Source organism: Scomber japonicus, chromosome 18 (assembly GCF_027409825.1).
Source record: "Scomber japonicus isolate fScoJap1 chromosome 18, fScoJap1.pri, whole genome shotgun sequence".
NCBI classification, from domain to species: domain Eukaryota; kingdom Metazoa; phylum Chordata; class Actinopteri; order Scombriformes; family Scombridae; genus Scomber; species Scomber japonicus.
In genome coordinates, this window is record NC_070595.1 from 11,409,403 (window position 1) to 11,421,488 (window position 12,086).

A 12,086-nucleotide genomic window follows, 5' to 3' on the forward strand; every position below is an offset into this window, starting at 1 on the left:
CTTGGCTGGCTTTGGCTACATATTAAATTCAACACGTGAGAGAGACAAGAACTCACAGAGGCTGGAAAGAGGCGAGAGAAGTAGATCTCCCACGAGTCTCTTGCCATGGCGACCACTTTCTTCTTCACATTCTCATCATGAGTTCCTGATACCTGATCCACCTTGTTCTCTGCTGTTAAAAAAAAACAAGGAAAGTTTAAGCTACAGTATTGAACCCTGAGAGCAAAGTGACATTTGAGGGGCCAAACCCTTCATAAGTGGAGTTTTAAAAAATGTTCTTAAACAAAGCATAAAGTCCTTGAAAGATTTGCGTTCATACCAAACAGAGCTTTCATATTCTGTCTCTCCTCCTGAGTGATACGGATGCAGGCCTCAGAGGAAGTATCATGTACAACCTGCAGAACAAATGCACAGGAGTGTGAACTCTGGAAAACTGGAAAATATTTATTTATGAATCATCATCATCATCAATAAAGTTTATTTATATAGCACTTACCAAACCCAGACATTACAAAGTGCTCAAGAAGGACAAAACTAAACCAAGTACCTAGAAGAGTACTCTTTGATGTATTTGTTTTTACAATAGCTATGACGCTAAAATCTAGATTTAAATCACAAAGTTTAGCATTATACTGTCAATCATAACCACCATGTGGTTATTGTGCTATAAACCACTAGTTTATGCCATAATGGCCGTAAATACAAAGATGATCTGAGGCTTGAATGAAAAACTAGACCTGAAATATTTATATATAAATTAATGAATTAATAAATCTAACATGAATTACATTTAAAAAGAGATAAATGTAAATAAAGAATGAATACATAAATCAACCTGTCTGAAGATCAGGTCCAGAATCATGGGATTGTTGAAGGTCTCCTTAGGATAAAACACCTGGAAAACAAAATAGATCAACAATGGAAATATTTACATAGATAAATAATTATTTTAAAGCATTATAAAATAGTTCAATGTTAAGCAGCAGTAAATCCACGTAGAGGGTACTAATATTAATAATATAAAAAGTATGGTCTAGATGTGAAAAGTCTAGACCATACTTGTGTGGTCTATGTTAAAAGTGCCTTGAGATAACTGTTGTTGTGATTTGGCACTGAATAAATATAATGGAATTAAACTGAATGTTACATTTCAGGGCAATATATATTAGTTGCATCCATCTATGTGTGTGCACATTCATGAAACACACCTCTTTCCTCATGTAGAGTTTCCAGGGCACGTTGGTGTAGGTGTAATATTCATCACTAGTCCTGCTGTGGAGTTGAGTCTGTATGATCTCCTCCTCTACTGGCAACTCTCGAGAAACTGAACATAAACACACATGTTCGGCTATTTTAAACAGAGTTCTTATTCGTGTATGAAATTAGTATAGATATGTCTGTCATTGTACATTTTATTCCTGGGGATTTAAGAAGTATGTGAAAAGCTCACCTGGAGGAGGGGCAGGGTTCATGTTGGAGCTGGTTGGCCCCACGGAGCGAGGCTTGGTCGTCTTGCTAACCTTAATTCCTGCCACTTCTTTGGGTTGGGAGGATGGAGGTTTCCTTAGACTCTGAGACATGAGAAGGGGTATTTTAGCGTGTGTGTCTGTGTGTGTGTATGTGTGTGTGTGTGTGTGTGTGTGTGTGTGTGTGTGTGTGTGTGTGTGGTAGGTGGGTTACCGGTTGTGGCGGGTTTGCCATCTGGTCTTTAAGTATCTCCATGGCTTCATCATGAGGATCTGGCTTCTTGGCAAACATCTTTCCATCATCTTTCCTACACACACATGAAAAAATGAAAAGAAGTTGACAGCTCTTGAAATCTCTTCAATCTATTCAGCTGGGAAATCTTGTGCATATGTACTGCATGTGTGATACTTTTGTATGGGATGTCCAGTGGAAGTCGTTGTGCCAGCAGGCTGGTGCTGTTTGATGATGTCTTTGATGTCGTGGCTGGGCTCCATTCGCTCGGTGTTATTCACAGTGGATCGGACTGTGTCCTCAGGAGGGGGGCCACGCGTTGGACCTGAAATTTAACTTTCTATTAGATCAAGCACGTATAAATAATCCAGTGTCCAATCATTTAACTTAACAGCAGTAAGACTCCATTTCAATCCTTCTTCAGGGATTTAATGCATGACAAATTTGCAAACTGTCCACATACTGATTGGCTCAATTTGAATAATGCTGATAGTTGCAAAAAGTATAACAGCTCTGAAGATGTAGCTTATAAAAGCAACTGTAATTGATTTAGCCGAGGTGGACAGCTGTCGGTATTAGTATTTCAGTCAATCCCAACTTTTTAGTTTGATGCTGTAGGCTTCAAAGCACTGTGTCACAATGCATCAGTGTTTTCTTTCCACTTCTTTTTAAGTACTTGAGAAGATTTTCAGTTCAAAGAAGGTTACAAGAAAATCATGGGGCATTCTGAGGCATTAACAGTAACATTCACACCACACAGCACAACTGCCTAATTTAATCCAGATAGTGCAAAACATACTCATTTTTCGCTGAACAGCAGCAGGACCGGGCTTGTATGGTGAATCTTCTCTCTCTTTGGTCTGCAGTGAGACAGAAAATGATAAACCTGAGTGTGCATTTATTTGCAAGATATACATTAATGTCTAATTTGTATACACATGCTGGCAGGTGTCACCACATGTGTGTTCATTCATCCACAGTTCAATGTGGATGAATTTGTGTGTTCATTTACAGGGCTGGGTGTGTGGGAACGTGGCTCTGAGTAATGATGTGAAGGTGGGGACCGGGGGGCTGGGGCAACAGGGGGAAAAGAGGACAACATCTGCTGCTGGATTGCCATGGCTTGCATGGTCATCTGCTGGGCCTGCAATGCACACACAAACATACGCAGAGTCATGGTTTCATCACTTCAGATGACATTTCATGGACTTACATTAATGCTCTGGAGATTTTTCCTAACCTAACCATAACCACCAAATACTGAACCCTAATACTTACCCTAACCTTAACTGACCATAACTTTAAACCAAGTCTTCACCCTAAAACTAATTATTTTACGTTAAGGGGACTAGTGTTTGTCCCCAAAAAGTCCCCACAACATGTGTAAACAGATGCATGTCCCCAAAACATGAGGAATACCAGGCATGCACACACACACACACACACACACACACACACACATATATCAAATATCTTTTAGTTAGGATTTACAACTGACAAAAAGTCAATAATTCACTTAGTATCAACTCATCTAATGTTAATTCTCTACTGTATGTCAATTTGCTTCCCTGTTTGCGATCTTTGTAATCAGCTATGCTAACCGGCTGCTAGCTGAATCCTAGCAAGTATTACTCAAAGACAGTTCAAGTTTTAACTTTTGACAGCCCAAATATAGTGTTACTGTTTATTTTCATGTAACTCAGACAAAAACATCAACTGTAGCTTTATGCAGTTGTTCAGAGGAAGGATTGTGACAGACCAGAATGATAGCTTGCTGGTTGATGATGGCCTGTTGCTGTTGAGTCAGTACTGCCTGCTCCGATCCTAGAGAAGTATGATATATAAACATAGATACCATGTAAAATACATTTGGGGGTAAAAAAAACACAAAAAAAAACAAAAAAAAACAGCAGAAGCATACACAGTCCACCGCAAAACACCCAGTAGACCTCTGCTTCAAACAGACCACACAGCAGAACCTACTGCACAACAAAATGTAAGAAATGAAAAAGTTTGAGATGGCTTCTATATAACACAAAGGTGAATTCACAATAACTCCATCATGCCCAAATCTTTCAGGCCACACATGCTGGTAAAAACCTAACGCACACACAGTTTTTGTACCTGGCACACCTGTCATCACAGGCAAGCCTGGAACCACAGTTGTGGCAGGAAGTGAGGGCACCCCGGGCAAACCAGGGACACCAGTGACATGGGAAGCCACATCAGCATCTCTAACGACAGCAGGGGCAGCAGCAGGTGCATGAGTGGATGACGGTTTGGATGCAACACGTGTGGCAGGATTGGAGGTGGAAGAAGTTTGTTGGTAGGGGTACTGGGGCTGGTTGTATTGGTGATAATGTTGTGGCAGATGTTGTTGTTGTTGTTGTTGCTGCTGCTGCTGATGCTGATGTTGTTGTTGGTGCTGCTGATGTTGTTGTTGGTGCTGTTCATGGTGATGATGGTGGGAGGGGATTGGCATGGCAGGAATGGGTGGCATCATTCCTCCTGCTACTGGAAGCACTGGCACAGCTTGAGGAGCAGCAGGCAGGGAACAGGTTAAGAGTTAGGAACAGTGTCGCCTCCACGTCTCTGTCTCTGTTTTAAATGGATTTAATTGGCTTTGTCATCTGGGACAGGCAAAACCTGACAAGCTTATCAACACTTCACTGAGAGAGTGACACAGTCTTCAACTATAAGTCTACAGTGGATGGATATTTTAACAACATATTAATTATTAATATGCTGCTCACAGGCAAATAGAAATGTGATGAGAAAGAACATTTTTAAGGATTTACTTTTAATGTGAACATTTGTTGCCATAAATATGTATGTTTTCTACTGAAACCTGCAATTCATCTGAAATAAAATTGTAATTATATTATATATCACATGCAGATACACACATTTGGTTCATACATTTGGTATCTCCAGACACACTTAGATACTTTACAACAACCTTACAATGAAAAACAAGCACACACATGAAACACAGTCTCTTCATTTTTGTCACATATGTAATGATGTGGCGAGTATTACACCAGTATTACACCAATGCACAAACTGTCCACTATCAGAGAAGCACAGTGATGTATCCTTATCTCTGTACAGTAGCCTGAGGATGTGTTGCCATTTTAACCATATATTCACTCACTTCAATATATAGTTTGAACCATTTCTATTCACACATGCATTGTACACAATATGCACAGTTGCATAGTGCGCATAGAAATAAACTTCAGGCAGACTTTCCTTCATCCGTCTTTCTTCCTGTCATCACTGCTGTTACTCTCTTTGCTGCACATTGTCCAGTGTGGAGATATTGATGAATAACTCTACAGAGGATGTATGAGGTAATGAGGTATGAAGGCTGACATAAATCTTAATACCAGCACATTCAGAGGCTTGAAAACTCTCCCAAAGACAGTAAAACGGGCAGGAGACAATGACTGCTGGACTGGTGAAAAAAACAAGAGAGACGTATACTAAATATATTCTGATATTTCAAATGTGATATATTTGTGACATGAGGCTTACATACAAACTTTTACCTTTACACATACACACAAAACAGCCTATAGTAAAAACCGCAGTAACAAAACGAGCACAGAAAGTGAATGATAGCGCGAGTGTGCTTGTCTGAGAGAAGAACATAAAGAACATTTGTCGAGGGAGTGAATGAGAGTGACAGGTGCCTATAGACGGAGGGTAAAGGAGTCATCTGTGGTTACAGTGAATGGCTGTTTATGCATTATCTATGAGGTCAGACTGCTCATTACAGCCTAAGCAGCAGATTAAGGCTAGTGAACCATACGCCTGAACTTTACACTTCAGTCCTGTTCAGTGTCACAGAAACATTTTACCCTTCACCTTGACACAACATGGAAATAATTAAAATTCATATATATACATATTGCTAATGATTTTTAGTTTTTTTCATAATTTTCACTTATATTTATGATGTCTGAATTACTTGATTTTATCAGCTGTTTTCAAACTTTTAAAGCATTAGTTTTCATTTCTGTACCTGTCTGTCTATTAGCGTGTTCATTATTCATATTAGGAAGTGGAGGTTTAAAACTTTGTTTCCAGTACTCAGCAGAAGTTCAAAACAGGGCAAAACAATTTATCACCCTGAGACTATTGCAGACGATTTATGACCCACTTAGAAGAAGCTGAATAATTGATGTCAGTGTGGAGAGAAAGAGTTTGACAGAGGATGAATAGATGGATGGATGTCGGGACAGCAGAAGCACTGGAGGTGAAAAATGAAGGTGAAAAAAAAAGATAGGAGATAGGAGAGGGTAAAGTGCAAATATTTGAGTCTGCCTGCAGTTGAACACAGGAGAAAGACAAAAATACAAATCCAAGGAAACACTATCGGGCAGTCTGCTCTGAGATCTAACATTACTAACAGGAAACACACACAAGTGTTTTACCTCCGGGGTGTATTCCTGGTGGAAAAGGCCGACTGGGAGCCAAATGACTCTCCCCCTCTCCTCCTCCTCCTCCTGTGATACCTATACCTCCTCCTCCTTTCATTCTTGCTGACAAACTTCCAGTCTTTTCCATATCCTGATGGGCACAGACAAATAGGTAACAGAGATTCAGAAGAGCAAAAAGGATGGTTATTGACAAAGATAAAGAGTTTGAGAGACATGAAGAGTGGGGCAAAAAGTGTGTGAGAGAGAGTAAAGGAACAAGAGAGAGGGAGTGTATTGTATTGGTTGGCTCAGACCCTCTCTGAGTTAGTCAGTAAAACTGTAGGAACTGAATACTCCCCAGGAAGTACCGTACACACTGGAGAAGATGCTCCAATACAGACACACACACACACACACACACACACACACACACACACACACACACACACACACACACACAACTGGCGCAAACTTGTAAAAACTTTTCTTCAGCATAATGGATTTCATTCTTACAATTGTAACAAAACCAAATAGCTCTTGTCCTGGGAAAATACTTTTTACAAGTAGCAGCTGCCCAAAATGCAAATAGTTAGCATGAGCAGCAACAAGTCAAAGAATAAAGTGCCATTTGCAGAAATTTAAAACATTATTTCTTCAGTGACTTGCTCACAAAATACCAATTATGGATATTACATTGTTTTAGTATCTTTGAGAACTCAAATCCCTAAACATACCTGCACGGGTTGTACGCTCTTCCCATTTCCTCTCAGTGACAGAGCCTCTTGCCTTTTTTTCTTTTACTCATTAACAAAATCCCCACAGAGCTGTGAATGCTTGCTGCCTGCCGTAACAGTCAAATACGGTAGATCGCTTGGTAACCTAATCATCCCTCCTGCTGGGCATTCATGTCTGCCCCATTCATACACAAACAGAAGCCGTGGATCACATGTTCCATCCATCCGTCAACACTCCCCTCTATTCACACTCAGATAACAGATCAGGTAGAGAGGGAGCATGACCTGACTGTTTTATGTATTTCAGGGTTGTAACTAATGATCATTTTCATGACATATCAATCAGATTTTTTTTCCATTAAAGGTGCAGTAGTGTAGGATTTAGTGGCATCTACCAGTGAGGTTGCAGATTGCAACAAATTAAATAATCTCCACTTCCAAGGATGTAGGAGAATCTACATTGGCCAGTGTTTGGTTTGTCTGTTCTGGGCTACTGTAGAAACATGGTGTTGCAATGTGGAAGAGGACCCGCACCCTATGTAGATATAAAAAATCTTATTTTCAGGTGATTATACACTAATTAAAACATACTTATGAATATTATATTGCTTTTTCCGCCAAGTCTGTTCTGCTATAGGCCACTAAATTCTACATACTGCACCTTTAATTCAGAAAATGTGAAAAATAACAAGCAAATGTTTCCAGAGAATCTATCGAGCTAGAAACAGTCAGTGTTTGTCTCTTTTCCTATATAAATGATTTAAATCTTTAAAACTTCAGTTATCAAACTTGGTTGATTAATCATGAATTATGTGTTTTCAAAACAGAAATAAAAATGATAGTAGAAATGCATCATTTCCTGTAGATCAGTGTGAGTACTCACTATGCTGCTGTCTGACAACACAGGATCAAACAGACTGTCCAGGTAGCGGTCCATTCCCCTCTGAGTCTGACCGTCACTGAACGCATCTGACTCCACTGGACAAACACAGAAAGCAGAGTGCCTTCAAACATGTTGCACTTCACCCTCTATGTGCTTTTAGTAACCAGAAATAATAATTATCTAAATTAAATAACATCAGACTAGCTTTTCTGGTTTTGCATCAGGACATCTGCAGATAACCAGATATAGTCTAATAATGGGGAATACATTGGGTAATGAAGATGGAGAATACTATCATATATTCCTGATACAACATATTGAAGGGTTCATACATATTTTGGCCAATGGATTTCCCTTACTTTTCCATCACTTTTCCCTGATTTTAAACAAATTTAAACCACATTTATTCTAATAATAATCATTTTCAAAAATCTTAGGACTGAGCAATAATTCCATATCATTTATCAGTGTAAGCACATTGTCATTATGTGGTCATATCATTTTATCATTTTATAAATTCTGCTGCCCAAATCAAAAGGGTTAGGGTTAGAAATGATTATATATTGTGTCCAAACTTGACTTGGCGCGCGCGCCCAAGTGTGTGTGTGAGTGTGTACCATGGCTGTAGTAACCGTCAGAGTCAGGAAGACTGTAGGCCGGTCTGCTGCCGCTGCTGAGAAGAAAGGCAGGAGGAATTTCCTCATCTGAGTCAAAGCCACTGCCAAACAAAGCACTGAGAGAGGAGAGGAGAGTAATTATATGAAAAGTAATATCTGTATTTCTAATATGTATTAATACAAGTTCTGTGCTGTATGTGGTGACAGTATGTGTGCTCTTTGTGTACTGACAGGCTGGCATTAGCTCGGACTTTAGAAGGATTGTTGGTGCTGATGATGAAGTAGCTCTTCTGCTTTGGGAAGTCAGTCGGAAGCTCCAGGTCTGCTATCAGGTCCATCACATAGTCATGACCTGCTAACTCCACCCACTGGCCGTGCTCCTTCATCAGAATTGAACTCCCCCTCCACCAGTCAGACACTCCCCTGCAAGACCACACACTTCACATACCAGGCTATATGTGTTCTTATTGACGTCAAAGTTTTCTGTTCTGTACAATACAGTTTGATCTTTTATGAAGCTAAGAGCTACATTGACATTAGAATTACAAATATAACAGAGATAATTCATGTTGAATAAAAATTGGACATACCACTAGACAAAAATGTCTGAACAAAACCTTTAGCTGAAAACAACTCTGAATGAGTGTATGGTATTAGCACCTGTGTCGCAGAACGTCTCCTGCTAAATCCTCTCCACTGGTCCATGAATGGACCGGACACAGGAATGATCCTCCTACAGAGAGAGGTGAATCTATAAGATCAGCAAACATCTTCACCTATTTCTTTTCATTGTGGATTTGAAATCACATCAAACACTGAATGTTAAAGGGCAAAACACAATAAATTGTGCAACTCACACACAGAGAGCCCTGAAGTTCACCTGATCCTGACTGGCAATAAATAATCAATGATCATCGGCTGTAATTGATCCTACTTAATAAAAGTGACGCCAACAGTGCCTGAGTGCTTTTCTTTGAGGTATGTGTTTAATTTAACTGTTTTTTTTGTTCTCATTTGTATAAAATAAAGTGTGCGATATGAAAGCCAAGTTTCTGAAGATTTTTGCCATTATTGATTTGTTGTTTAGTTTTCGTGGTGAGTAGCTAAAAGTGGTGTGACATCATTGTCCTGTTCTGCATCTTACCATCAAAACAGTGCACATGCAACACCATGTTAGCTTTTTTCCTGCTGACTGTCCACTCCAGCAGTGACAGCGGATAGGTGCGTGCAACCTCAGGGGCGGAGCCTGAACCTATCTGCATCTTCTGATTGGCTTGGATGAGTCTGTGTTGGAGCAGCGCTTGGCAACCGGCAGGGGCGTGGTCAGATACAAATCTGTAGAGTAGGGCAAAATGAGGTTGTGTACTTTTTCTTATATTGAACAAAACCTGTCACCAAATTGTAACTAGTACCATGTTTAAAGGGATTACCTAAACCACGTAATGTATTTTGATCATTTTCATTCATGTTCAGATTATTTGAGGTATAAAAGTAAAGCTAGGAGAAAATTGTAAATTGTGTAAATGTTCATCAGTATGATTCTGTACTCGTCTGTAAGAGGTGATTTCTTACTTCAGCAGATATTTGTCCATTTTGGGTGATGGGGCAAAGCTGCAGACACACGCCAGCAGCAGCAGCCAGCCTCTCTCAGCATTGTCAGTGTTCACGTTCCTCCACACCTGGTTGACAACCTGAGCCAGGATTTCATCCCGTATCCCTGGAGACAACAGGCCCCTTTGGATGATGTAATTCCCAAACATGTTTTCCTGCGCTCCATTCAGGTGAGGGTCCCCCATGAATCGTAGTACCTGACAAAAAAAGGCAAAAACCACCATAATTAAGTCGTTAGATGTTGTCCTTTGAGAAAGTTGTTTAAAAAGTCCTTAAAGGAACAGTGTCAACGATTAAGTGGCATCTAGGGGTAAGTTTGCAAACTGCAACCAACTGTATACCCCTCCCCCCACCTTCACCCTTCCAAGCCTGTAGAGAACCTATGGTGGCCACGAAACTCTCTCTCACACTCACACACACACACACACACACACACACACACACACACACACACACACACACACACACACACACACACACACACACACACACTGAAAGAATATGAATTCTAGATCCATGGGTAAATGAAGATTAAGAGAAGAGTTTATACAAGGTCATCCTACCATGATGAAAAGCTCCAAGGCCTCCTCTCTTAGGTCCTCTTCTACGCGGGTCAGGGGTGACTCCAGAGGGGCCATCAACATCCCAAACTTTGGTTCCTGTGGTGACAAAAGACTTACAGTTTTTTTTAGGAAGCACACTAAATTCAACACATCTTACATGAATACTACACGATTTTGAAGACAAATCCACTTTCGGTTGCTTTAGCACAAGAGTGCAGCAAGTGCAGCCCTCCTTTACCAAAAAATAGATCATTTTAAAAATCCAAAAAGATCCCTTAAAATAAAAATGAAATAACTCTGTGGTTCTTGTTAGGTGTTATGTAGGGCTGGCATACCAACAGAGTCAGAATAAACTCTCAGTGAATATACATTGCCACCTCTTGGACTGGACTGCACACTAAAGACTTTGGTCAGAGTTTTTTTACGGTCCAGCAATTCATCAATTTAAGGAAAAAACAAAACCATTAGGCAAAAAGTTAAAGGGTAAGTCCAAGTCCAACAAGAACAGCATGAAGCTGCTGTTTCTGATCCACTTTAATGCTGTTAGTGCTGTGATTTTCTAATAACTGGTCAATCTGGACCATGCTGGCTGTAACACTGTAATTATATTGATATACATCTGACCCTGAAGTAGATCTGTACAAAGCGGTAGAATGGGTAATTGTTGATGTCCAGAGGTAGAGTGAGTTGATATGAGGAGGATTCCTGGATATGTGGAGCCTGAAGCAAAGCCAAGCAGTCTGAGTGCAGCTCCCTCCGGACTGCAGACAGAGAGAGAGAAGGAGGGGGAGAGAGAGAGAGCACGCGCAAGAGAGAGAGAGAGAGAGACAGAGAGAGCAGCAAGGTAAGCAGCAAGTAAACAAACAGCACAGAGGAGTTGTTATAAGTATGTTACAGCATGACAATTATCAAAAACTGGAGTTAATCAACTACAAATACTACTTTTTATTGGTAAGCTGACTAGACATGCCATCAGTGTTATTTTTCACTGTATGTTTTTTTGATTATCTGAAGCAGTTCCTGTCCAACTCTGTCTTTACCACGCAAATCATTTCTTGAGTTGATACTGTCAGTTTAAAGAAGTGAACATCATAGGCTTATGAATAATGTGTATAGTATGTACACCATGTGATGAATACTAATAACATCTACCCACCTCCTGCTGTCTGCAATAAAGTACCCAGCTCTGCAGGGATCACCAAGTGTGTGACATTCACAACCTCCCTCTTGGTCAGCTCCTGAAAAAGTAACTGTTTTTAATTTATCTGCAAAGTGACCGTGAACAATTTTGAAAATTATGTTGTTATGTTTCAAAAAAAGGACTGTGTCAGTAACATAAAAAATCAAAACCTCCATCTCACCATCTCTCTCCTCCTTCTGTCCTCCTCAGATTTCCTTCGAGCTTCAAACTTCATCTGCAAACAGATCACAAAAATCCCACACTGAATATTTTCAGTTCAATCAGATTTTGTGAGACAGCATGAGCATGAGTGATATACATGGATATCATCATGTTGTACCCTCTAAATACGAAAGACATATCATGTTTTAAAGCA

General features: G+C 40.0%; 1 protein-coding gene across 1 annotated transcript in view; it reads right to left on the minus strand.

Annotated features, from left to right (window-relative positions):
• Positions 1-12,086, minus strand: part of myo15aa (myosin XVAa) — a 31,896-nt gene that overhangs the window by 8,306 nt on the left and 11,504 nt on the right. The window contains exons 24-44 of the mRNA XM_053337967.1: positions 11,892-11,945; positions 11,687-11,768; positions 11,155-11,291; positions 10,531-10,626; positions 9,929-10,164; positions 9,501-9,691; positions 9,017-9,089; positions 8,588-8,779; positions 8,357-8,472; positions 7,740-7,834; positions 6,138-6,273; positions 3,458-3,522; positions 2,711-2,842; positions 2,498-2,558; positions 1,876-2,023; positions 1,681-1,774; positions 1,451-1,571; positions 1,209-1,324; positions 836-895; positions 320-395; positions 57-172 (exon numbers count right to left, since the gene is read on the minus strand). Coding sequence (XP_053193942.1) covers positions 57-172; positions 320-395; positions 836-895; positions 1,209-1,324; positions 1,451-1,571; positions 1,681-1,774; positions 1,876-2,023; positions 2,498-2,558; positions 2,711-2,842; positions 3,458-3,522; positions 6,138-6,273; positions 7,740-7,834; positions 8,357-8,472; positions 8,588-8,779; positions 9,017-9,089; positions 9,501-9,691; positions 9,929-10,164; positions 10,531-10,626; positions 11,155-11,291; positions 11,687-11,768; positions 11,892-11,945 — 2,397 coding nt within the window. The remainder of the gene's footprint in view (positions 1-56; positions 173-319; positions 396-835; positions 896-1,208; positions 1,325-1,450; positions 1,572-1,680; positions 1,775-1,875; positions 2,024-2,497; positions 2,559-2,710; positions 2,843-3,457; positions 3,523-6,137; positions 6,274-7,739; positions 7,835-8,356; positions 8,473-8,587; positions 8,780-9,016; positions 9,090-9,500; positions 9,692-9,928; positions 10,165-10,530; positions 10,627-11,154; positions 11,292-11,686; positions 11,769-11,891; positions 11,946-12,086) is intronic.